This window comes from Balaenoptera musculus, chromosome 18 (assembly GCF_009873245.2).
Source record: "Balaenoptera musculus isolate JJ_BM4_2016_0621 chromosome 18, mBalMus1.pri.v3, whole genome shotgun sequence".
NCBI classification, from domain to species: domain Eukaryota; kingdom Metazoa; phylum Chordata; class Mammalia; order Artiodactyla; family Balaenopteridae; genus Balaenoptera; species Balaenoptera musculus.
This window is the reverse complement of record NC_045802.1, coordinates 25870634-25895865: the sequence shown is the minus strand read 5'-3', so window position 1 is coordinate 25895865 and position 25232 is coordinate 25870634. Positions and strand designations below refer to the sequence as shown.

The window sequence follows — 25232 nt, the reverse complement described above, 5'->3', positions numbered from 1 at the left end:
GGCACTCTTCCAAAATACACTGTGCCTCCCCTTCTTCCCTGCCCGCCTGAATCAGGATACCTTGGGTGGAATCTAAGCCTGCAAATGGTAGCTGACAGATACCATTTTTTAAATAAAAAAGACCCAAGGGCTTCCCATGCCAAGAGTTCATGTACATGTACATATAGATAAAATAGAACTTGGCATATAGGAAGCACACAGATTGTATATATAAACATGTATAGCCTTGCCACCCTATAAGTATTATCCCGATTTTCCATATGAAAAAATTAATGCACAAAGTAGTTGAACAGCTTGCATAAGGTGAGCAGTTAGATAAGAAAAGGGGTCATTCAAAGGCAGAGCCTATGTGCTTAACCATTACAACATACTGTCACTTCTGAAGTCCTGAATAACTTCAGCCAAAGATGAATACTTTCTATTAGATCTTTAAACTGTGGGGAGTTACAACCTTTAATACACACCCCTCCCCTTCCTCTTTCCCTCTCTCAGATGTGGCATGAGCAATACTGCACTTTGAAAATTTCCATATTGCTCATCAGGGCTACCACTAGACTTTCAATGCTTTCATTCAAGTCAGAAAAAGATGTCTCTTTCCTGAACACCTGACTGCCATCTGCCAGAAAATATATATACTGAGACATATATATATATATATATATATATATATATATATATATATCTGCAGATATATATCTTCAATGTAAATATATTAGCTTATTTGAACAAATTCTAAAACAATAAATTTTCACTAAAAATTCAGAGATTAAAGGATTAAATATTACACAGCCTTTTCCCAACCACAGGAATTTTAAATTATTTTTTTCTTAGTTAATGATTAAACTGTCAGTTGTGTCTCGTTATATTATATAACAAAGGTTATATTACAGTTAACTACTTTTAAAAAGTTTAAGCTGCTTGTAACCAACTGGTACAATACTGGTAATTTAAAATTCCTCAAACTTTCTGAAGAAAGATATACAATATAATATTTGGCTTTTGCTGAATATCAGATGTCAGAAAGCGTCATTTAATTGTTACAACCACCTGTAAGCTTAAATAATATCATCTTCATTTTATAGATGAGGAAACAGACTCAGAATAGTTAGTTAATATGATCCAACGTCACATCTGATAATTGACAAGGCTGGAGGGCGAGGTTATGCCCACATTCTTCCTACTCCATTACACTGCTTTAAAATGTATAATGTATACATTATACATTTTTAGAGGCTAATTTATTTAAAAGACCCTAAGACAAACTGTTAGTACTTGGATAAACATTATAGAGAAATAAGTTATACTGGGTTGGTATATGGACTTGCAGGTTTACCAAGGAACAATTTATGAAAATATTTTACCAGAGGTTTATTTTTGTGAAGCCAAAGTTAAAATTTGTAAAACTGAGCATATATACCCTAAATCAATTAAGAAAAGTTTAATCAATTTCAATATAGATATAGCTGGCCTTCCATATCCACAGTCTCCACATCCGCAGATTCCACCAACCTCTCTGTTGGAAAATATCCACGCCCCCCCCCCAAAAAAATTTCCAGAAAGTTCCAAACCACAGAACTTGAATTTGCCACATGCTGGCAACTATTTACATAGCACTTACTTATAATACTTAGGTATTATAAGTAATCTAGAGATGATTTAAAGTATATGGAAGGGTGTATGGAGCTTATATGCATATACTATGCCATTTTACATAAGGGGCTTGAGCACCCTCAGGTTTTGGACTCCAAAGGGGGTTCTGGAACCAATCTCCTGAGGATACTGAGGGATAATTCTATGTGCAATTATGTGAGATAAAAAGAAAAGAGCAAAGGAAAAAATTGAGAAAAAATATGTTGCTACTTCATTGTAAATAAGTGATAATTCATGTGATTATGTGAATTAACTGACAGTATGGCAAATCATTAAGTTCACTGCTTTAAACTAAACTGCTTGCATTAAAACACTATCTCGGGCTTCCCTGGTGGTGCAGCGGTTGAGAATTCGCCTGCCAATGCAGGGGACACGGGTTCGAGCCCTGGTCTGGGAAGATCCCACATGCCGCGGAGCAACTAGGCCTGTGAGCCACAACTACTGAGCCTGCGCGTCTGGAGCCTGTGCTCCGCAACAAGAGAGGCCGCGATAGTGAGAGGCCCACGCACCGTGATGAAGAGTGGCCCCCGCTCGCCGCAACTAGAGAAAGCCCTCGCACAGATACGAAGACCCAACACAGCCGAAAATAAATAAATAAATTTATAAAAAAAAAAAAAAAAAAAAAAAAACACTATCTCCACCAGTTACTAGAAGTGACCAGGCTCCGTGGCCTCTCCTTGCCTCTTGTTTCCTCAACTGTAAAACAGGAATATTACCTACACCTCACTGAGCAATAAGGATTTTCTATACATTAATATATGTAAAGTGTATAAAATATAGAGAGTTCTTTGAAAGTATCAGCTCTTGCTGTATATTAATTTAATAATTAACCTAAATTTAAGTCATAAGTATTTGACCTTCCCTCAACTATAGAAAAAATATTTCAAAGGTCTTTGATTTTATTAAAAAGTAGTCAAGAAAGATATAGCCAAATTTCTGTTACTTTTCTTAGTAGTGATAATATGATTATTTAGGATGTCTCTATTTTTTTTTTAATTAATTAATTTATTTGGCTACCCTGGGTCTTAGTTGCGGCTCATAGGACCTTTCAGTTGCAGCATGCATGTGGGATCTAGTTCCCTGACCAGGGATCGAACCCGGGGCCCCCTGCATTGGGAGCGTGGAGTCTTAACCACTGGACCACCAGGGAAGTCCCAGGATGTCTCTATTATTAAAGAGTGTACACTGAAGTATTTAAGGGTGAAATGTCATGGTGATGTCAACTGACTTGACAAATAGCCAAACAGGAAAAAAAGGGTATAAATAAATATAGAGAGAGAACAAATAAGGCAAAATGCTATCAACTGTGAATCCAGGTGGATGGTATAGGTGTTCAGTGTACTATTTCAACCTTCCCATATTTTGAAATTTCTCATAGTTAAAAGTTGGGATAATTACAGTGAAAATTAGTAGGATTTGGGGGAGGAAAATAAAATATAACCAGATGAGAGAAGAATTTTATTTTAAAGTCAAATGAATGATTAAGAATGTATGTGGGGCTTCCACAGTGGCATAGTGGTTAGGAATCCTCCTGCCAATGCAGAGGACACGGGTTCGAGCCCCGGTCCGGGAGGATCCCATGTGCTTTGGAGCAACTGGGTCTGTGCGCCACAGCTGCTGAGCCTGCATTCACTCTAGAGCCTGCCAGCCACAACTACTGAGGCCCGCGCACCTGGAGCCCGTGCTCTGCAATGGGGGGTGCCTCTGCGATGAGAGGCCCGTGCACCACAAGGAAGAGTAGCCCCCGCTCGCTGCAACTGGAGAAGGCCCACGTGCAACAGCGAAGACCCAACGCAGCCAAAAATAAATAAATAAAATAAATTTATATAAAAAAAATAAAGAATGTATGTGGATACATACGTACATTCATATAAATACATAATAATTTCTACAAGAAGAAATTGTGTTTTGGGAATTCCCTGCCGGTCCAGTGGTTAGTTCTCGGAGCTTTCACTGCCATGGGCTCGGGTTCAATCCCTGGTCAGGGAACTAAGATCCCTCCCACAAGCCGCACAGCATGGTCAAAAAAAAAAAAAAAAAAAAAAAAAAAAAAAAATTGTCTTAAAGTTTGAAAAGTTAAATTTTGTATTTCTTCATTTTATAAGTAGTCCACTTAGAGAACTCATTATTCTAAAAGGAGATAAAGAATGATCATATACACTACTTCAAAATAAATTCTATAAATATGAAGGGGTGTTATATGTCAGACTGTGTTAGGTGCTAGGAAAAGGACAATGAATAGAATCTAGCTCCTACAGATTTAAATGTATAGCAGGAGACAGGCATTAAAGTCACCTGAAACACCTGGTTTATGTACCAGAACGTGGTACAGGCAAGAAGTAAGCTTTAGCTGGAGAGCAAGGAAGGAATTATGAGTAGAGTGAGAGCTGGCAGTGAAGGCTACAGAAATTGGACTGCACTCTGTGTGCAAAACAGATCTAACAAAAGCTGCAAGAAGGCACTATCACGAATGCTGACTCTTGAGCCCTTAAACAAAGAATGGCTCTGGTCAGAAACATCACATAATGATATGCATCGGTAACATGTAGGTTGCAAGAGAAAAAAATAGGAGAAACAGGAAGCAGGCAGAGAGTCCACAGAACTCTGAGACTGTGGAAATGAAGATTCTGAAAGGTACACCAAAGACAGTTTGAAAATCAGAGGTAGGGAGTGTAATTACAATGTTTTAATATCTGGCAGTGAGTCTTACTCAGAAATTGACATTCAGAGTAATAAACTATCCAATATAATACACAATTTACTATCTTTCAGAGCTAAAGGTATGTGTTTTTGTTGCTCTTGTTGTTTTTCTTCTGGTTTGTTTTTATTCTCAAGGTCTAAAAAGGAAACTTTGATTAGAGATGCTAAAAAACAACTGAATCAGTCCAAGAAGGGAGTCCCAGTGATCAGCTGTGGCCACTGTATGTTTCATATCAACACAAATACATACAATGATAAGATGACAAAGAGCATAGAAACCAATGCGAGGAACCACATAATTTCCATTAGATATTCAGTCATCGTAAGTAACCAACAGAACTTAGGGGAAAATAAAACATTAAAAGGAAAATATAGAGTTAAATAAGTACTTCTTTAATTAGGATGGAAAAAATGTGATCTTTCTACTCCTTACAAGTCAACGATTTAAGAGAATTCAATTCTCTTAAATCAAACTTGTCAAAAGTTTAAATGGACCATACAAGGAAGACTGAATCGTCTATAAGGCTGTTTTGATTCTAGGTAATGTATACTTCAAGATCAACTGAACAAAAACCCAGCATTTATATTCTAGAATATACAACTGTAAGATTGAAGTCAGCTTATGAAAATAATCAAAGAATCATTTTTACTGGATTTGGAAGGGCTCCTATATTTTATTATAATTCATGTTCTGGAAATTCATGGCAGTAGAAATGGAAAAACAGAACCTGAAAATGTCCATCTGATTTTCTGCCTTCCTCCCTTTTCCCCATTCTAAATCAGTCAAGACCAGTCCCAAGTGTCTGCAATAGAGCAGTCTAATTTGTTGTTTCATGTCTTTTCTGGGGTTATGAGGCAGATTTGATCTGATTAAACCACAAAACTATTCTTCCAACTCTGCCACTCTAAAAGCCTGAAAAAGAGGACCTTCGATTCTTGGCCTCCAACCTGTTTGAACTTTAGAACTATTCTGGATACTATCTGAGAAGATAGTATCTTCCCAAGGACTAATGTGTATTTCTTAGAACTCAATGCATTCCAAAGGGTCATGATATGTAAATTTATGTTAAATTTTTACAGCTTCTAACTTTGTTTGAAAAAAGATCTGAAACTATTCTCTGGATTTTCTTGTATGTGGATCCCTTCTTATATGGATCAATTCAGTTACACAAAGCTATAGAGAACTGATTCAAATTGACTGAATAACATCAAGTAATGTCAAAGTTGAAAAGTAAGGAAATCAGGGTCTTCCCTGGTGGTGCAGTGGTTAAGAATCCGCCTGCCAATGCAGGGGACACGGGTTCGAACCCTGGTCCGGGAAGATCCCACGTGCCGCGGAGCAACTAAGCCCGTGCGCCACAACTACTGAGGCCACACACCCAGAGCCCGCGCTCCGCAACAAGAGAAGCCACCACAGTGAGAAGCCCGCGCACCACAACGAAGAGTAGCCCCCCCTCCCCGCAACTAGAGAAAGCCCACGCGCAGCAACGAAGACCCAATGCAGCCAAAGAGAAATAAAGTAAATAAATTTATAAAAAAAAAAGAGTGCTTTAAAAAATAAATAAATAAATAAAAATAAGGAATCATTGATACAATCACAGGACTGATGCAACGCTGCTGAAACAATCTGTTGACCAAGAGTTCTAGCTTGACATCTATATAATTTTTATTTTCACTTCTGAATCCTGACACGTTTAACAACGACTCTGGTCAGAAACATCGCACAACGATCTGCACCAGTAAGTTTAGTTTTCTCACCTAATACTCTGAACGGAAGAATTTAATGTTTCATCCTGCATGCTACTGGTTGCTTCTCCTTCTGGAACAGCTTGTACTGGCTGTACTACATGAATAGTCCGGAAGAGCTGGGTAGGATATGGAGTCTGTGTGGACTGCATTGTCCTAAGAACCTCTGATGGCTGTGCAGGTTCCACAGGATCTTTGGGTTTTGCAGCTTTAGAATTCCCTGGTTTTAGAACTGTAGTGGCTCCTCCTTTTATCCCTGGACCTGAAGATACTCTCGATCGACTTGCCTGGTTCCTACTCGAAGTGGTTGTTGAAGACAGTGATGGATCTGAAGACTCTATGCTGGAACTTGGATCCTCATCATCTATATAAATAAGGTCTTTCGGCATATCCTTAAACTGATACACCAAGCGCTGACCTTCTACTTTTGCCAGAATACCCCTTTGGTAATAGTACCTATTCAAAGCAGACAATTTCATCAATATTGTATTCAGTTATACATAAACTAAAATAATATTCAACACAATAAAAATTTCTTAATCATAAACAAAAGTTTAAAGCTGGAAACAGGTGAGAAAAGACTTTCTAAATGAAGGGTAGTTATTTCTCTTCCATAGCTTAATTATAATGTCCCTAACCTGTTTAAATTTGCTTCGGTAAATCTGAAACAATTTTCTGTATAAAACTTAATGATGTATACCAAGTTCTCAGATCACTGATATTTCTAATAAATCTTTCTCAAATATACCCAGATCCTGAAGACTAAATGACATGATCACAAGAAAAACAAACTAAAAGTGGGTTTAAGTGATACATTTGTTCAACATTTTCACAATGGCTAACATTATGCTCGAAGCATTAATTTATTCCAACACAATATATTACACATCATACCTGAGATTCATGTTTAAAAATGCACCCTCTTATTCAGTACCTGCATTACCACTAGTTGTTACTTTGTGCTGAACTTAAGTTTAATGACTCAAAACATGTGAGCCTTGTGGTCAATTTACATTTTCTGATGATAGCTTAACATTTTCTGATCCCTTCATAAATAAAATATCTCATTTGCATGAAGATTTGGGGGGAGGAAAGAGAACATTTTCCCAGATTGGAATAAGATTTCAACTTAAATACATACTCATTTCTATAAGAAGTGTGGTTTTAGCCCTTCAACAATAAAATTCACCATTTCTTTAACCCACGCACTTTTTAGAAGTCACCTACTTTTCAGTATTTAGGAACCGCTACTGGTCACACAGTGAACTATGGAAGCCTCACGTACCTGAGGGCTCTTCCCATGGTCTCATAATTCATGTCAGGCTTGTTTTTGTGCTTCCCCCACAACCGGGACACTGCTTTAGAATCTACCAATTTAAAAATGCCTTTTTCTCGCTGGGTCCACTTGATATATTTAGGACAAGTAGCTTTGTCCTGGAGCAGTGCCAGTAAAAACTCCCAAAGATAAATTGTGTTTCCTGAAACAAAAGCAATTTCTTTTTAACTGCCCAAAATTTCATTTGAAAGAACACAATAAAACACAACTAAAGGTCTTCTTAAGTTCCATCTATAATTATACAAACATACTACACAGTTCAGTTAGTACTGGTGATATAATGGTCATAATTTTTAGGGTCTAACATAGATCTTTTTATTAGTCCCGTATAAGATGTCTGAACAGAGCAATCCTGCCAATTAGATGTGTGATGACTTAGGGAGAAAGCATTTTGAGACAATTTTTTTTTCACCCTCTTTAAGAACCGTTATTACGCCGAAGAAACTGAGAAAGAGTTGTACAAAACCTTTCAATAGTTGTTCTTTTTATATAAAGAGCCAGCAGATTAGCCTTAATAATTTTCTTCAAATTTGGGCAGCAGTTATGAAAATACTAAAACTCCAAGACAATGTAATAAAGTGTCTATGAACTGAAAACCTAACGTGGCTGAATTCTTCCAAGAGGCTCTTTATTAAATGAAAGGATGGATTATTTTGACAGGTAAGTGAAAATCTCCTAGATGGATTTCTTGGACTACATTATTACCAGTCCTTCTACAGAAGGTGGCAACCGTATCTTATAAGCATGTGGCAGCAATAAGATCCATTTCAATAAAAGCTGGTGGTTTCTACTTACAATATGCAGACATTTTAAAGCAATCTGAATGTCACTGGACCCGTAAGTATTATAGGGAAGTTACAGTAGTAGTACTTACCCTTCCCATCTTTGTTTTTCTTCCTCACAGATATGTTTGGTGTACTGGCTGGGGAATCTGGTCGTGGTGGTTTAGTTTTTCTCCCTGAAATCACAATGGCTCTACATAAATATGTGCCCTCAAAAGAGAGAGGGAATGGACAATTTAGCTGTTTATAAATGCTGTTTTGTCATTGATCCTAAATTTCAAGTGCCAAATATTTTATACATGGAACACATATATCAGTCTCCTAAATGCTATTTATTAAAAGGAAAATAACTTCAGTAAAAATTTGACATTAACTTAGGTTAGATCACACTTTTACGTAGAAAACAATACTTTGGCTCATTTGTAAAAATGAGGTTAAGTTTAAACTTTACATTTTGTCTTTGAGGTGACAATACTGCCAGTGCTTTCTTAAAATCTGGGGGAATTTTCTTGATGCTGATAAAACTTGGGCTCAAAAAATAAGCCACACAGGTTTGTCTGCCTCTTGGTTAGTTCTCAAATACTGGAAACTACCCAAAACTTCTAGAGATGTAAAAAATAAGTGAGGCTAAATTTTTGTGAACCAGTCAATTTTTATTTTCTTGTGCATTTTTAAACATCTCATTCTTCTATATTTCTTTCAGTTTACGGCAAACAAATTTACTTTATGATTATCCATCATCCAGTCCTAAACAAGTCCAATGCAACAGAGTTAAACTGTATTTTGTGCAGCCTTAGTCTGGGTCAACCAACTATTCTAAAACTGTGTTTGTGATCTTTTTTTTGCCACTTATCTAGAACCACAACTCGGCAGCAATGTTGCCTGTGATTTAGGTTAAGCTGATGATGCTGTCTGAACAGACTACTACCCTGTATATGAGAGACAATGAAGATTAAGCATAAATAGATACTTTAGTTAGTACCATTTACCCCTACATTCTTGAAGCTGACTCTCTGATCTTAGATCATAAGGGTGAATGCTGGAGTAATATAATATAGGCAATAATTTAGAAAAGCAGAATTCTAGAGCTAAAGTCGCAAGGTTAGTGACAATACATCCCAAGACAAACTGAATAGGAAAATGTTTCTTATTTTGTTTTTTTTTTGTTTTTTGCCCATGCCGCATGGCTTGTGGGATTGTAGGTTCCCCAACCAGGGGTTGAACCCAGGCCCTGTGCAGTGAAAGCATGGAGTCCTAACCACTGGACTGCTGGGGAATTCCCAGGAAAACATTTCTGAAGTTAAGGTAAGAGTCAAGGAGAAGAGGGTCAAAAAAGTTACTCTTAAGGCCAGGTCCCTCTTGAAACTACCAGATGTATAAACGTAGACCCTAGGGGCCTGGTGTCTCAACTTCCATCATTACAGACATCTGCAGAGAACCTCTGCATGACACAGAGACTTCTAGCTAACTGTGTTCATGATAGTAAGGATTGGGAGAAGCCAGACTTCAGTTAGCTCCTATCCTTCCTCCCATCTTATTTTGTGCTATTTATTGACTTGCTCTGATAGATAATATTTTCTTTATCCCCCAGTTTTCCTCCACTCGTTTTAGTCATGGCAGATACTGTCAGTAGCCTACCCAATATCCATCCTCTCCATCATCTTCCTTACTGTTCACAGTGGCGATGTACACAGCTCCACATGAATTACAGATTAGTTGGGTATAGAAATTCTGGTAACAGTTATTTCTTCTCAGTACTTTGAACATATCCAGCCCTTCCAGCCTTTATTGGGAGTTTGTAAGCTGCCAATCCAATAATCAATCCTCTTCAGGTAATGTAGATCCTCCCTGGTTGGTTTGTTTCTTCTTCTTCTTTTTTTTTTTCTTTTCTTTTTTTGATGGGGTGTGGAGGGTAGTCTTTGATGTTCCACATTTTTACCATAATATATTTAGGCTTGGATCTATTTTAGTTATGCTACTCAGGATTCACCATGCTGGGATTAACATCATTCTGGAAAATTCCTCAGTCATTATCTTTGAATACTGCCTCTTCCTCACTCTACACATTCTCTCCTCCTAGAGCTTTGATTAAACATGTAGACCTTTTCATGCAATCTTCACATCTCTCTTTCATATTTTTTATTCTACATCAGATCTATATTGGAGCTCACTAATTCTCTCTTAAGCAGTGACTCATTTGCTGTTTAACCCATACATTACGTGTTCTATTTGGTCCCTTATCATATCAGTCTTTCACCGTTAAATAGGATGTTAGTCTTTCACTTTCTAAAAACAGCTTTATTGAGGTGTAACTGATACACAATAAACTGCTTATGTTTAAAGTTTACAATCTGATAAGTTCTGACATATGTATACACCTGTGAAACCATCACTACACTCAAAGATAATAAACATATTCTTCGCCCCCAAAAGTGCTTTGTGCCCTTTTGTAATCCTTACATCTCACCTATCCCCACCCTGCCCAATCCACTCATATATTTTCTGTCATTATAGATTAATTTACAGTTTGTACAATTTTATATAAACAGAACCATACTCTTCTTTTTTGGCAGAGGGGGAGGGAGTCTGGCTTCTTTTCCTTAGCATAATTATGTTGAAATTCATCCATTTTTGTTTTATGTATCAATGGTACATTTCATTTCATTGCTGAGTGGTCTTTCATTGTATGGATATACCACAAATTTGTTTATCCAATCAGCAGCTGATGGACGTTTGGGTCATTTCCAGTTTTGGGCTACTGCAAATACAGCTGCTAAGAACCTTCATTCATGCATAAGTTTTTCTATTAAATGTATGGCTTCATTTCTTTTGGGTAAATACTGAGTAGTAGAATGGCTGGGTCACATGTTAAGTATACATTAAGTTTTTTAAGGAACTGCCAAACTATTTTCCAAAAATATTTCCTCCATGCAGGAAGGTGGGGTAATCATAGGGCTCACCTCATTGGTTTCCTGTTTCCCAGGGATCACTCACTTTTGTTGACAGATGTCCACCACTTTCTTTAGTACCATTGCTTCATATATTTTATCTGTGGTTTTAGCTGTTTCAAACAGGAGGGTAAATCCAGGTTCTGTTTTTGTTGTGTTTTTTTTTCCAGCTTTATTGATATATAATTGACATATTGTGTAAGTTTAAAGGGCACAACATGATGATTTGATATACTTATATATTGCAAAATGATTACCACAGTAGGGTTAGTTAACATATCCATCACTTCACATAATAATCACCTCTTTTTTGAGAACACTTAAGATCTATTCTCTTAGAAATTTCCATGGTCACCATGCTTGTACATTAGTCCCCAGAACTTACTCATCACATAAATGGAAGTTTGTACCCTTTGACTGACATCTCCCCATTTCCTCCACCCCGCAACAAACACCATTCTTCTCTCTGTTTCTATGAGTGTGGCTCTTTCAGACGCCACATAAAATGATAGCATACAGTATTTGTCTTTCTGACTTATTTCACTTAGCAGAAAGTCCTCAAGGTCTGTCCATGCTGTCACAAATGGCAGGATTTCCCTCTTTCTCACAGCTGAATTATAGTCCATTCTGTGTATTTATATATCACATCTTCTTTATCTGTGGATGAAGACTTAGTTGTTTCCAAATCTTGGCTACTGTGAATAAAAATGCCGCAGAGAATATGGGAGTGCAGGTATCTCTTTAACATCCTGTTTTCACTTCCTTTGGATATATACCTAAGAAGTGGGATTGCTGAATCATACGGTGTTCCTAGTTTTAACTTTTTGCGGAACCTCCATACTGTTTTCTACAGTGGCTGTACCAATTTAAATTTCCACCAACAGTGCAGAAAGATTCCCTTTTCTCCGTATCTTTACCAACACTCTATCTCTTGTCTTTTCTATCACTTTTTCTAGCCATTCTATAGGTGTGAGGTGGTATCTTACTGTGGTTTTGATTACACTGCCCTGATGATTAGTGATATTGAGCATCTTTTCATGTACCTGTTGGCTGTTTGTATGTCTTCTTTAGAAAAACGTCTATTCAGGTCCTCTGCACATTCTTTAATTGGATTATTTTTTCGCTATTGAGTTATACAAGTTGCTTATATATTTTGGATATTAACCCCTCATCCGATATATGATTTACAAATATTTTCTCCCATTCTGTAAGTTGCATTTTCATGTTGTTGATTGTTTCTTTTGCTGTGCAGAGTCTTTTAGTTTATTGTAGTCCCACTTATTAATTTTTGCTTCTGTTGCTTGTGCTTTTGGTGACATATCCAAAAAATAGTTGCCAAGTCAGGTTCTGTTACTCCATCTTGACTAGAAGAGGAAGTTTCACCTGGTATTTTTTAATGGTCTCATTCTTTGACAATGTTTTATATTCCCTTGCATTAATAATTGCAATCATATTCATTGAAAGTTTCTATTTGATAATCCTATTATCTGAGGTTCTTAGCAAACTAACCTTAGGGTTTTCTCTGTCTGCTGCTTCTCATTCAGGAAGTATCTTTCTTATGCATTCTGTGATACTGAAATGTGAGTTCACCTTCAACAGGGTTTTATTTGAAGAAATACTGTGCAGCCTGGATTAAACGTATGACGTGCCAAAGCAATTTTACAAGAGCTTCGCCTAGTGCCCAAAGTTACTGCCAGCCAGGGGCCATTGTTATGTTAATTACGTGGCTAGAAATTCCTAAAGTCAGTAACAGTTTAAAATCTAATCATAAACCTAAGTTAAGACAAATCTAGGATTATGAATTCTCAAAGGAAAAATTTTTCCACCCAGCTGAGAAATACAAGCTTCTTAACATCTGTCCGTGCCAAAGGGTGGACTGTTTTTCCCCTTAGGGTATAGCTAAGGGATCCCAATTATATGCTGAGGTCTCTGTCTAATACCCCATCTTGCATTGGACCAAGACTTAAGCATCTGCCTCTACGTGGGCAATAAAACCAAGCCCCTTGGACATCCAGACTGACATGTCCTTCTCAGCCCTCAGAGCTGCTGCAGTGTCAGCTCACTCTTATTTTCCTCTGCATTTTTTGGCTCTCGGAATTTCCCTTACTTTCATGTGAAGTTAGGTTATGTGGTGGCTGGTGATGCCATCAACCAAGATATTAAACTCAAAAGATTAAACAAGCTGGAGTGGAATCAAAAGGCAATGAAATGGGAAGAGTATCAGTGTTAGAATGTAAGTATGGTCCTAATTTGTGAAAACTTTAAAATTCCCTCTAACACATGCTAACATTTCCCTCTTCAATTACTTACCTGCTGATTTCCAACTTGTATTCTTCCCACTGGAATCCTATATTGGAATCTATGCTGGTGGTTTTCAAACTATGTTCTGTGGGAGGAAACTGACCTCAGCCCTTACCCTTGAGCTCTTTCTGAGCTTGGATGAAAGAGTTTAGATAAAAGATTGAGGCTTTAGAAAGTTGGAAAATCCCTTTTCTGTGAGATAGACCAAATATTCTAAATGTATAAAAAAGTATAAAATAATTCTTTAAAAATGAATCTAATACGAAGAAATAACTCTGTTTTGTACCTTCAATTTTTTCTCACATAAGTTTTAATTGGGGTAGAAATATCCTCGAATAAAAGTTATATTTAGATTCCACATCAAGAGTTGACTGTTTTCCCTTAACAAATTAACCACCCACCTTTCTTTCTCTTAGGTTGTTCTGGTGATGAGCGTCCTGGTGAGTGTGCATATGTCTCTTGAACGTGCTGAGTTTCCATCACTTCAGGAATCCCATCTAATGTGACGGATACATGGGTGATTGGGGCAACAACAATGTCATCTTCAGATGAACTAAATATATTATTATCTAATGGAAATAAAATCAACTAATTGTAATCAACTTTGTATTATAAATCAAAATTTATAATATTATAAATTAAAAATATTTCCTGTTTCTTTGAAGATTAAAATAGAAATAAGATTTTGAAATCTAGTCCCTGCTTTTTATTTCCTCTGCCCTAAGTCAAGTACCCTGAGGCAGTCCAGGCTTGACGGGACTATTCAATGCCCTCCTTACTTGACTTCCTATCCCCAGTCTATCTTGTCTCTCTTCTCCATTCTTCACATTGCCGCTAAAGTTTTTCTTTAAAACCTACGTCTGGCCTGACCATATTATTCTTCTCTATAAAAACTTTACACCCTGAAAATTAGAAAGAAAAATAAAATGGACATATCTTCCCATAGTTTACAGGGGGAAAAAAGATAGGAACAACCCCAACTCCACAGCATGCCATTCTGAGCTTCCACAATCTACAAACCATTATGAAGCTTATACTTCAGCTACACCAAAGCATTTTGAATCTCAAACATTTCATTGTTTTTTTTTTGCAGGTCTGTGTCTTCCGTTCAATCCCCTCCGCCTACCTTGAATGCCCTTTCCTGTCTCCTCCACCCATGAAAAGCTTATTTGTTACTAACAGCCCAGGTCAAAACACTGCCTCCATAAAGCCTGTCTCTGGTGTTTTCAGCTAGAGAAATCTCTCCTTCCAGAACACTCTGCTATCCCTCTCATGGCCTTTATTTTTGGCTTTTACAGTTATTTACATAAATAACTATCTTCAAAAGAAAACTGTCAGCTTGAGGAAAGAAACAAGATCTGTTCATTTCTACATCATGTTATTGCCTGATACATTGCTGTGCATATAGAAAATATTCAATAAACATCTTAAATTGATTTAATAATAATTAATTTTATGAGTTTGACTACTTTCTTGTCAGAAAAGTCCAAAGGAGAACATGGATTTAAAAGCAGATCAATAAATGTGGCAGTGAATTTTATGCCATGAAGTCTCAGAAAACATTTCAATGGATTTTTGCCTATTCACTGATGAATACTGACTAAAGATCAATAAAGATCAATTTTTATTGATCAATAAAGATCAATATTGACTAAAGATCACTAAATTATAATAGTTTGGGCCCTAAATACTTCACCAATGAGGTTAAGAAGAAATTCTGCATAATCTGCTATTTGACAACTAAATTACTTTTTTATCCTTAATGTCCTCACTCGCCAAATTAAAAAAAAAAAAATCTTGTTTAACTGAACACTTTAGCAAAGGTGCCTCAACTAGTACTGGTACTGTACCTTAAGATGCACTTGGGACCAAAAAAATATAAAACATGGTCTCTGGTCTCTTGATATTTATCATCTGAGAGAGAGATGGCAGAAGAGCTTTTCAAAGCATATAAACATGGTCCTACTATATAGCACAGGGAGCTATATTCAATATCCTATGATAAACCATAATGGAAAAGAATACAAAAAAGAATGTATACATATGTATTACGGAATCACTTTGCTGTACAGCAGAAATTAACACAATATTGTAAATCAACTACACTTCAAAAAAAAAAAAAGCATATAAACATGAACAGTCATAACACAACACTCACTGATGCGCTTTTCGTCCAGCATAGGGCCAGGAGAATCCATATTGAGGAGTGCTTCAGCAGCCTCGATAGTTTCAATTGTTTCATCCCCATTATGACAGGAAGCTTCAACTACAATACATTTAAAGAGAAAACAGAATTAGCTACAAGACATTTGTTCTTCTAAAAAGCACAGATTCAGTAATTCCCTGGTGGTCCAGTGGCTGGGACTCAGCACTTTCGCTGCCAGGGGCCCAGGTTCAATCCCTGGCCGGGGACCTAAGATCCCATAAGCCGTGCGGCGTGGCCTAAGTAAATAAATAAATAAATACATAAATGAATGAATTAATTAAAAAGCATAGATTCTCATCTCTTGAACCAGGATACATCATTTAATACTCTGGTTGATAACCATAGTTTGTCTCAACATATAAAATCTATACTGATAATGACTATATTTCTCATTTAAAACTTTGCAAGATGTGGGGGTTTTATTAAAAATAACAACAACAACAACCAAAAACCTCTGCAAGACGCTGGGAGGTAAAAAAGTAAGCAAAATAGAACTCATACTCTAGGAGGAAAACACTAGTCATTTCTGATAATTCTTGTATTTACATGAATAGTAACCTAAGATGTCACTGGGCAGGTCGTGCTGTTTCTGTTGACTCCACACTTTAAAATAACTGGGTTGATAGTTTTAGGTCCCTTTCAGCTCTAACATTGATTCCAATACTCTTAGTTCACTCATAGGAATGAATATGAGTCTCTGTTAATTTCTGAATCTTCTTCCATTCTTCTATAATTAGTGAATTGCCACCATCACCAAAAGTTTTAGTCGTAGTCACATTATTAGAATCTAAACACTCTTTGATAATTATAGTATTCTGGTACCTTTCTTCTCTAATGTGTAACATAGAACACTAATTTCCCTACTGTGAACTGTGCCTAGTCCAAGTAGTTTTTTATGTTCTTTAAAAGTATTAAAATACAAATGAAAATTAATCCAAGTACATGCTAGACACTCGACACTTCTCTGCATCCCAGAGAGATGTCCAAAATAGCTGCACAGTGAATTCCCTGGATGGCTTTTAGCCCCTCAGTTCTAGGATCAGCACCAAGAAACTAAAGAGCTACCCATGCTCTCTTTTCAGGGATAAATTCAAGTTTCCTGAATGTGGTATTTATCATCCATAATCCCTTGTACTTACTTGCTATATTTTCCCCTCAATATTGACAAAATTACACATTATTTTTAAAAACCTGAAAAAAAAATATATATATATATATATAAATAAAATCATGATTTTCAGATTCAGGGTTGGACTGATAGTATATAACTCAATGAATATAAGTCTTTTAATTTTATAAAACATTAGAAAGTAAATATAAACGTAGTACTTGAAGCAAAAGTTCTTTTTCTCAATCAAATGAATGAAAGTGATCATTTACACACTGTCCTCTCCCTATTCCTATTCAATCCAGAGAAGCAACAAAATCATTTTCCTCTTCATTATTAAGATTATAACCAGATTTCCAAGAAATCTGTAGTTCTTTGAAATTTACCTTAACTTTCCATTAGAATATTATAACATTTATTATCCTAAATATTTCCTAAACAGTTCACACGCTCTTTTAGACTGAAGATTTCCAAGAATCTACAAAATTCTTCGTTGATTCCAAATCCCCAGCTGGCAAAAATAATGAATGACTATCACTCTTAAGTAACTGTACAAGGAAATGTGGAAGATACAATAGTATAGGACATGACCTTTTTCCTTATTTATTGGTAGCGGATACTTAGATACTGTCTAAGAAAATAACAAAGTGATCAGTTTTATGGTATACAGCAGGCTGACTACAGGCACTGTATATCATTATAAGTTAGGAAGGCTTCCTGAAGAGATGGGTTTAGCCTGAGTCATTTAAGATAGCTAGAATTTAAATACTTTGAGAGGAAGAGAGAGAAATTAAAGCAAGAATAATAGTAGAAGCAAGGGCATGAGAAGAAGTATTATGCATTTAAAGAAAATGAGATAATTTTCATTTAATTATATAATTATATAATTTTCATATAACGGTCTATACCATTAGAAAGCAAAATGTGTAATTGCTAAAGATTATTATAATAACGGCATATTAATTAATTTGCTTTACAAATTGACTAATGTGGCTGACTGCCTCCCCAAGGGAGGAATCCCACAATAGGCATGGACTGCTGAAGGAGCAGAGACCAGAGACAATTCCTGAATGATGCTTTCAAAGAAGTTCTGGATCTCGGACTATATACTAGTCAGCTCCTCTCAATTAGGAAAACCTCCCAACAAAGCACATTTTCTCCCATAAAATACTGGCTAACACTGGGAGTCCCGACAACCTGCCAAGCCAGAAGAGAACCTTCTTCTTCCAGATATGAAAGATGTATCTGCAGAATTCCAACCTTCTGGGCTCCATTCCCTCAGCTAATATCTTTGAACCCAAATATCTATAGGTCACAGGGAGGACAAGGAACAAGAAGACAGCCAACATAAAAAGAAGCAAGGATTTTAATCTAGCCTGGATTTCTCTAACAGCAACTTAACCCTTATGGAGTCTTCTTCTTTTAAAGGCTTTAAGCTTTTCCTCTTAAGGCCAGTGCTCACATTTCTGAGTTACTACAAAAAGCACTCTAGAGCACCTGAATAGATTTTTGACTAGTTTTTTAATTCTAAAAGTAGGTGTCCTTTTCACTTTCATATCAAGATATAAAAAACTTCATTAGGAGATTCAGAGTCTTCGTTAGGAAACTACTTCCCCTAATTATAATGAAAAATAAATCAATTAAATTTTAATTATATATTCTATTAAAAACAAGTGCTTAACTGACAAAGGATTAATCTCCAAAATTTACAAGCAGCTCATGCAGCTCAATATCAAAAAAACAGACAACCCAATCCAAAAATGGGCAGAAGACCTAAATAGACATTTCTCCAAAGAAGATATACAGATTGCCAACAAACACATGAAAGAATGCTCAACATCATTAATTAGAGAAATGCAAATCAAAACTACAATGCGATATCATCTCACACCAGTCAGAATGGCCATCATCAAAAAATCTACAAACAATAAATGCTGGAGAGGATGTGGAGAAAAGGGAACCCTCATCCACTGTTGGTGGGAATGTAAATTGACACAGCCAGGAAGAGCCCACATGCCCTGGAGCAACTAAGCCTGTGCGCCACAACTACTGAGCCTGCGCTCTAGGGCCCACGAGCCACAACTACTGAGCCCACGTGCCACAACTACTGAAGCCCGTGCTTCTAGAGCCCGTGCCCTGCAACAAGAGAAGCCACTGCAATGAGAAGCCCGCGCACCGCAACTAAGACCCAACAACGAAGACCCAATGCAGCCAAAAATAAATAAATAAATAAATTTATTTAAAAAAAAAAAAAAGAAGAAAAGCATATTGCTCCTCTGTCAAGGCTCTGAAATTCTATGAATTGAAGAAGATATCCTACTAAAACTAAATTTTTGAAAAAATCAGGCAAGTAAGGCACAGATAACTCCATAATTAATTACCATCTTCTAAACATTTATATAACTCTAAATGTTCATTTATATAACTCTAAATGTTCATTTATATAAATAAGTTTTATAAATACTTAAAGTCTGCTGGGTAGATGAAAATGATAAAATTAGTATGTATAATTATTCAGTTGCCTATCAATTAAGAAAATAGAATGAGAATTTCAAATCACTTCTTTGTCAAGCTTTTTATAATGAAAAATTTCAAACATATAGGAAATCATATTTATAATGAACTGAATGCATCAAGGGCCCAGCTTCAATACTTAACAGTCAATCTTCCTTAATCTATACTCTCTGGCCCAACACAGACACGGGATTATTTCAAAGTGAACCCCAGAGAGCCTATCATTCAATCGTAAATATTACAGTATATAGACAATACCATGATCACATCTTTTAAAAATCACTCTTTAAATCAGCTATCCACTTAATATTGAAATTTCTGTCTCAGATTTTTTAAATCTGAAAAAGTTGGTTTGTTAACCAGATTTCAAACAAAGTTCATACATTACATTTGGTGGCACGTACCTTCCTTAGTATTTTTTTTTCCCATTTTTGTTGTTTATCTTAGGAGAAACAGGGTCATCTGTTTGTAGTTTCCCACATTCTAAATTTTGCTGATTATATATCTGTGGTGTCACTTACCATATCCCTCCCCCCGTGTATTTCCTGTAAACTGGAAGTTATATCTAGAAGACTGATTTGATTCACATCCAATTCTGTGGCAAGAATACTTCAAAGGTGATGCTGTGTGATTCAATGGGCCTTTTGAAGGTAGGTAGGTCTTCCTTCAGTACTGCAAGGATTGAGAAGCAGGTTCAGGTGTTGCCAGTCTGATCTATCCAGCATAAAATTCTCCATCAGCCTTTTACCTAATGGCTTTAGCAGTTACTGATGATAGTTACCTAGATGCACTATTTCATTAGGGATTTCAAAATGGTGATAATTCTAATCTTATCACTCCTCTAGCATTTATTAACTAGAATTCTCTATAAGGAAGAACTTCATCATAAACTATCTGGTTACCCTGAGCCACGGTTCATACAATAAGGGCAAATTAAACACTTGGCTCTTTTTCCGTTATTTACTGATTTTCAGAATAATAAATGGGATCTTTCAAAAGTGACCACTGGAACTTCCCTGGTGGTCCAGTGGTTAAAACTCTATGCTCCCAATGCAGGGGGCCGAGGTTCGATCCCTGGTCGGGGAACTAGATCCCGCAAGCCCCAACTAAGAGCCCACATGCCACAACTAAAGATCCTGCATGCTGCAACTAAAAGATCCCTCATACCGCACCTAAGACCCAGCACAGCCAAATAAATAAATAAGTAAATAAATATTTAAGAAAAAAAAAGTGACCACTAAGTTTAAAAGATTTTTATTAGCTTTTGGTTTTATCTTTCTATTTTTAAATTTATTTATTTATTTTTGGCTGTGTTGGGTCTTCATTGCTGTGCGCGGGCTTTCTCTAGTTGTGGAGAGCAGGGGCTACTCTTTGCTGCGGTGTGCAGGCTTCTCATTGCTGTGGCTTCTCTTGCTGTGGAGCACGGGCTCTAGACGTGTGGGTTTCAGTAGTTGCAGCACACGGGCTCAGTAGTTGTGGCTCACGGGCTCTAGAGCACAGGCTCAGTAGTTGTGGCTCACGGGCTCTAGAGCACAGGCTCAGTAGTTGTGGCACACGGGCTTAGCTGCTCCGTGGCATGTGGGATCTTCCCGGACCAGCGCTCGAACCCGTGTCCCCTGCATTGGCAGGTGGATTCTCAACCACTGCGCCACCAGGGAAGCCCATATCTTTCTATTTTTAAATGTAAGCAAACACATATATATCATTTATATTCTTTCCCCTATCTTAATTAATAGGTAACCATTCATGCTGTACTGCCCTTTGCTTTTTAAACTTCATATACACTAGAAATCATTCCACAACTATATATAGAAATCATGCTACCTTCTGAATTTCAAAAACGTAAGGCAAGTTAAATGTGGTTAATATCAGTAATCTAATTTGTAAAACTTCGTTTATTCCACTTAGCTTCAGTGCTTAAGTCAGGAAATACAAAATAAATTGGTGGTTCCTACATGAAACAGGAATGAAAACCAAAACAAAGTACAACTAAGCTTTTAAAAATATAGAGAAAATGTTTGCCCTTCATTAAATGGATTACAAAAATTTCTTGTAAGCAACAATAAAACCCACAAGCCTTTTTTTTCTTCCAATTTTATTGAGATTATAATTGACATACAGCACTGTGTAAGTTTCAGGTGTACAGCACGATCTGACTTACACACATTGTGAAATGATCATCACAATAAGTTTAGTGAACACCCATCACCTCATATAGATATAAGATTAAAGAAACAGAAAAAAATTTTTCTTGTGATAAGAACTGAGGAATTACTCTTTTAACAACTTTTATATATAACATACAGCAGTGTTAATTATATTTATCATACTGTACATTATATCCCTAGTACTTTTTTATCTTCTAACTGGATGTTTGTACCTTTTGACCACCTTCGTCCAATTCCCATTCTCCCCATCCCTGCCTCTGGTAACCACAAATCTGATCTCATTTTCTATGAGTTTGTTTATTTGTTTTCAAAGTACACCTGACCTATAACACTGTTAGTTCCTCAACATAGTGATGTGGTATTGCTATACATATCAAAATGATCACCACGATAAGTCTAGTTAAGACACATCATCATACAAAGATATTACCTAGTTATTCACTGTATTCTCCACACTGTACATAGCAATATATATATTATTTTAAGTTGTTGATCACTTAATTTCAAACGCATTTTAACCCTGCATTTTTACTCCCCAACTCCACGTTTACTATTTCTGACATCATGTTTTACGTCTTTCTGTTTTGTGTATCCCTTAACTAACCATTGTGAATACAGATGGTTTTACGATGTTTGTCTTTTAACCTTCCTACTAGCTTTATACATGGCTGATTTACTACCTTTACTGTATATTTGCCTTTACCAATGAGATTTTTCCTTTCATAATTTTCATATTTCTTGTTGTGGCCTTTTTTGGCTAGAGAAATCCCTTTAACATTTCTTGTAAAGCTGGTTTGTTGGTGCTGAACTCTTTTAACTTTTGCTTGTCTGTAAAACTTGATCTCTCCATCAAACCTGAATGAAAGCCTTGCTGGGTATTCTTGGTTGTAGGTTTTCCCCTTTCACCACTTTAAATATATTGAGCCACTCCCTTCTGGCCTGCAGGGTTTCTGCTAGAGAGCTCACAGCCTTATGCGAGTTCCTTTGTATGTAACTTGTTGCTTTTCCCTTGCTGCTTTTAAAATTCTCTCTTTAATTTTTGCCACTTTAATTACAATGTGTCTTGTTGTGGTCCTCTTTGGGTTGATCCTGTTTGGGACTCTCTGTGCTTCCTGGACATGGATGTCTGTGTCCCTTCCCAGGTCAGGAAAGTTTTCAGCTATTATGTATTCAAACACGTTCTCTGCCCCTTTCTCTCTCTCTTCTCCTCTGGAACCCCTATAATGCAAATACTAGTACACTTGATGTTGTCTGAGAGGTCTCTTAAACTGTCTCATTTCTTTCTATACTTTTTTCCTTTTTCTGTTCAACTTCAGTGATTTCCACTACTCTTGTCTCCCAGCTCACTGATCTTTCCTCTGGGTCATTTAGTCTACTGTTAATTCCTTCCAGTGTATTTTTCATTTCAGTTATTGTACTCTTCATCTGTTTGGTTGTTCTTTGCATTTTCTAACTCTTTGTTAAAAACTTCTAACTTCTTGCTCTGTGCACCCATTCTTCTCCAGAGTTCCTTGAACATGTTTACGATCATCATCTTGAACTCTTTATGGGGCAGGCTGCCTATCTCCACGTCACTTAGTTCTTCCGGGGTTTTACCTTGTTCCTTCATTTGGAAGATATTCCTCTGTCGCTTCATTTTATCTAACTCGCTCTTTTTATTTCTGTGTATTTGGTAGGTTGGTTACATTTCCTGACCTTGGAGAAGTGGCCTTCTGTAGGTGCCGTCCTATGCATCCCAGCAGTGGTCTCCCCTCTGGTCACCAGAGCTATGTGTTCTGGGGTGCTCCCTAGTGGACTGCGTGAGTCCTTCTGTTGTGATAGGCTAACTATTGTGGATGGTCTGGTAGGTGTGACTGGCCTGTGGTCTAGTTGTTTGCCAGGTCCTGCCTTGCACGGAGGCTGCCAGGGACCCCAGGTGGTCCCAGGGCTAGTGCTGGCTGACAAGTGGGCAGAGCCAGGTTCTAGAGTGGGTAGTTGTGGGGCTCGGGATCCCCAGATCTAGTGTCAGCCTGCTGGTGGGCAGGGCCAGTTCCTGACATGGCTGGCCATGGGGTCCAGGGTGTCCAAAAGCTGCTGTTGGCCCACCTGTGAGTGGGGCTGGATCCCGAATAGCTGGCTGAGGGGTCCAAAGGGGTCCATCTCCTTTAATAATTTCAATTTTAGACTCAAGACTGGTAATGAAAGGATCTCCACATAGATGAAGCTCATAGTCAAATGCTTTTCATAAATTTTTAATAGCACAGCCTTGTTTCAAAGGAAATGTTATATAAAACCCCAACATGTAAACAGATAAAAGTAATACTTTATCATTATACATTTTAAAGGTTAAAATGTATATCAAACTTGATATGAGATAAAGAAATGATAAAAATGAAAGTGTTCTGATGAACATGAAAATTTGAAATCAGGGGTTATCGATGACAGCTGCCATCTAATATAACCCTCAAGTCCATAAAAATAGTTTGATCTTTTTATTGAAAATTTCAAACAGAATCAAAATTATGGGACATAGTATAATGAATTCTCACATATCCATTCTCAGCATCAGTCATTATCAAAACATAGTCAATCTTCTTTCATCCACACTCCACTTACTGCCCATGGTCCCCTCACACACACCCTGACCCCCAGGATTATTCTGAAGGAATCCATGACACTGTATTTTATCTCTAAGTATTTGAGCATATGTATCTAAAAGATAAAGAATCTAACACAATGCTATTATCATGCCTAGAAATGTTAACAATATTCCTTATCATCTGAAGTGCTACCTAGGTCTCATAATTACAGTTTATAAACTGTCCTATCCCCATCACCATCTTCCCTGTAGTTTCTCAAAAGCACAGTACTCTCCCCTCCCCCACTCTGGACTAAGGAGGGCTATAAGATCCTTTCATTTCTCATGACATGACTCGAACAAGTACAGAAGAGTTAAACAAAGGCTTGGGTTGGAAGTTAAGAAAGGCAAGAGAGAAGAAACATGCAAATAGCAAATCTGATTTTCAAGATGTGGCTTATTTTCTGGATCCATTCCACACCAGTTCTGTTTTCCAGGAAGGAAGGAGCTTGTCTGCATCTCGTCATCAGCTATCTTCAAGTCTAAGCCCAAGAGAGTGAAGCACTGGAAGGAAGAAATAATTCCTTCTCCTAAAGATCCAAGATCTGCTTTCCTAGTCTCCATTTCTTCTTTGAGGACCAGTATCTTCCTTGGTGACTAAAACCAGGAATAAACACTCCTTCAGGGGAGACCCTGGTTCCCAACCCACAGAGAGTGTAGCCTTACCCTAAGGCATCAAGAAAGTAGGTCAGAACACACTGTGGCGAAAACCCCATTAGCTACACAACACTTACATGCATAGTGGTGGTCATTCTATTATACAAAACACGAAGTACACAGTCAGTGATGAGTTGAAACCTCTAATCTGATTAATCCAATTGTCTTATTGATAAGCGTGAAACAAATCTAGATTTATCAAAAACTTTCATTGGGTTGCTCTGAACAAAAATGTGAATATATGAGAACATGCTTTGTAAAAAAATAAGAGGACAGTACAAAAACTAAGTGTTGTTCATCAACGTTATCAATGACTCAGTCACTTGGTACATGACATAGGCAAGTCATTTAACTTCTCTAATTTCAGTTTTCTTTTTCTGCTGTGAAAATTAAATGAGCACTTTTTAAAAAATCTACTATGTTAATATGATACAATGATAAGAAGACAATGCCATTTTGGAGGTATTGTTGCCCAAAATGGATTATCTCATTCCAATCA

At 37.0% G+C, this 25232-nt stretch overlaps 1 protein-coding gene across 9 annotated transcripts in view; it reads right to left on the bottom strand.

Moving 5' to 3' along the window:
• Positions 1-25232, bottom strand: part of ELF1 (E74 like ETS transcription factor 1) — a 104109-nt gene that overhangs the window by 3427 nt on the left and 75450 nt on the right. For 7 of the 9 annotated variants that reach the window (XM_036831307.1, XM_036831313.1, XM_036831306.1 and 4 more), the window contains 5 exons: positions 15622-15729; positions 13865-14032; positions 8307-8390; positions 7382-7574; positions 6109-6552 (listed from right to left, as the gene is read on the bottom strand). In XM_036831307.1, the coding sequence (XP_036687202.1) occupies positions 6109-6552; positions 7382-7574; positions 8307-8390; positions 13865-14032; positions 15622-15729 (997 nt within the window). The remainder of the gene's footprint in view (positions 1-6108; positions 6553-7381; positions 7575-8306; positions 8391-13864; positions 14033-15621; positions 15730-25232) is intronic. The other 2 variants (XM_036831311.1, XM_036831312.1) reach the window with 2 other exon arrangements.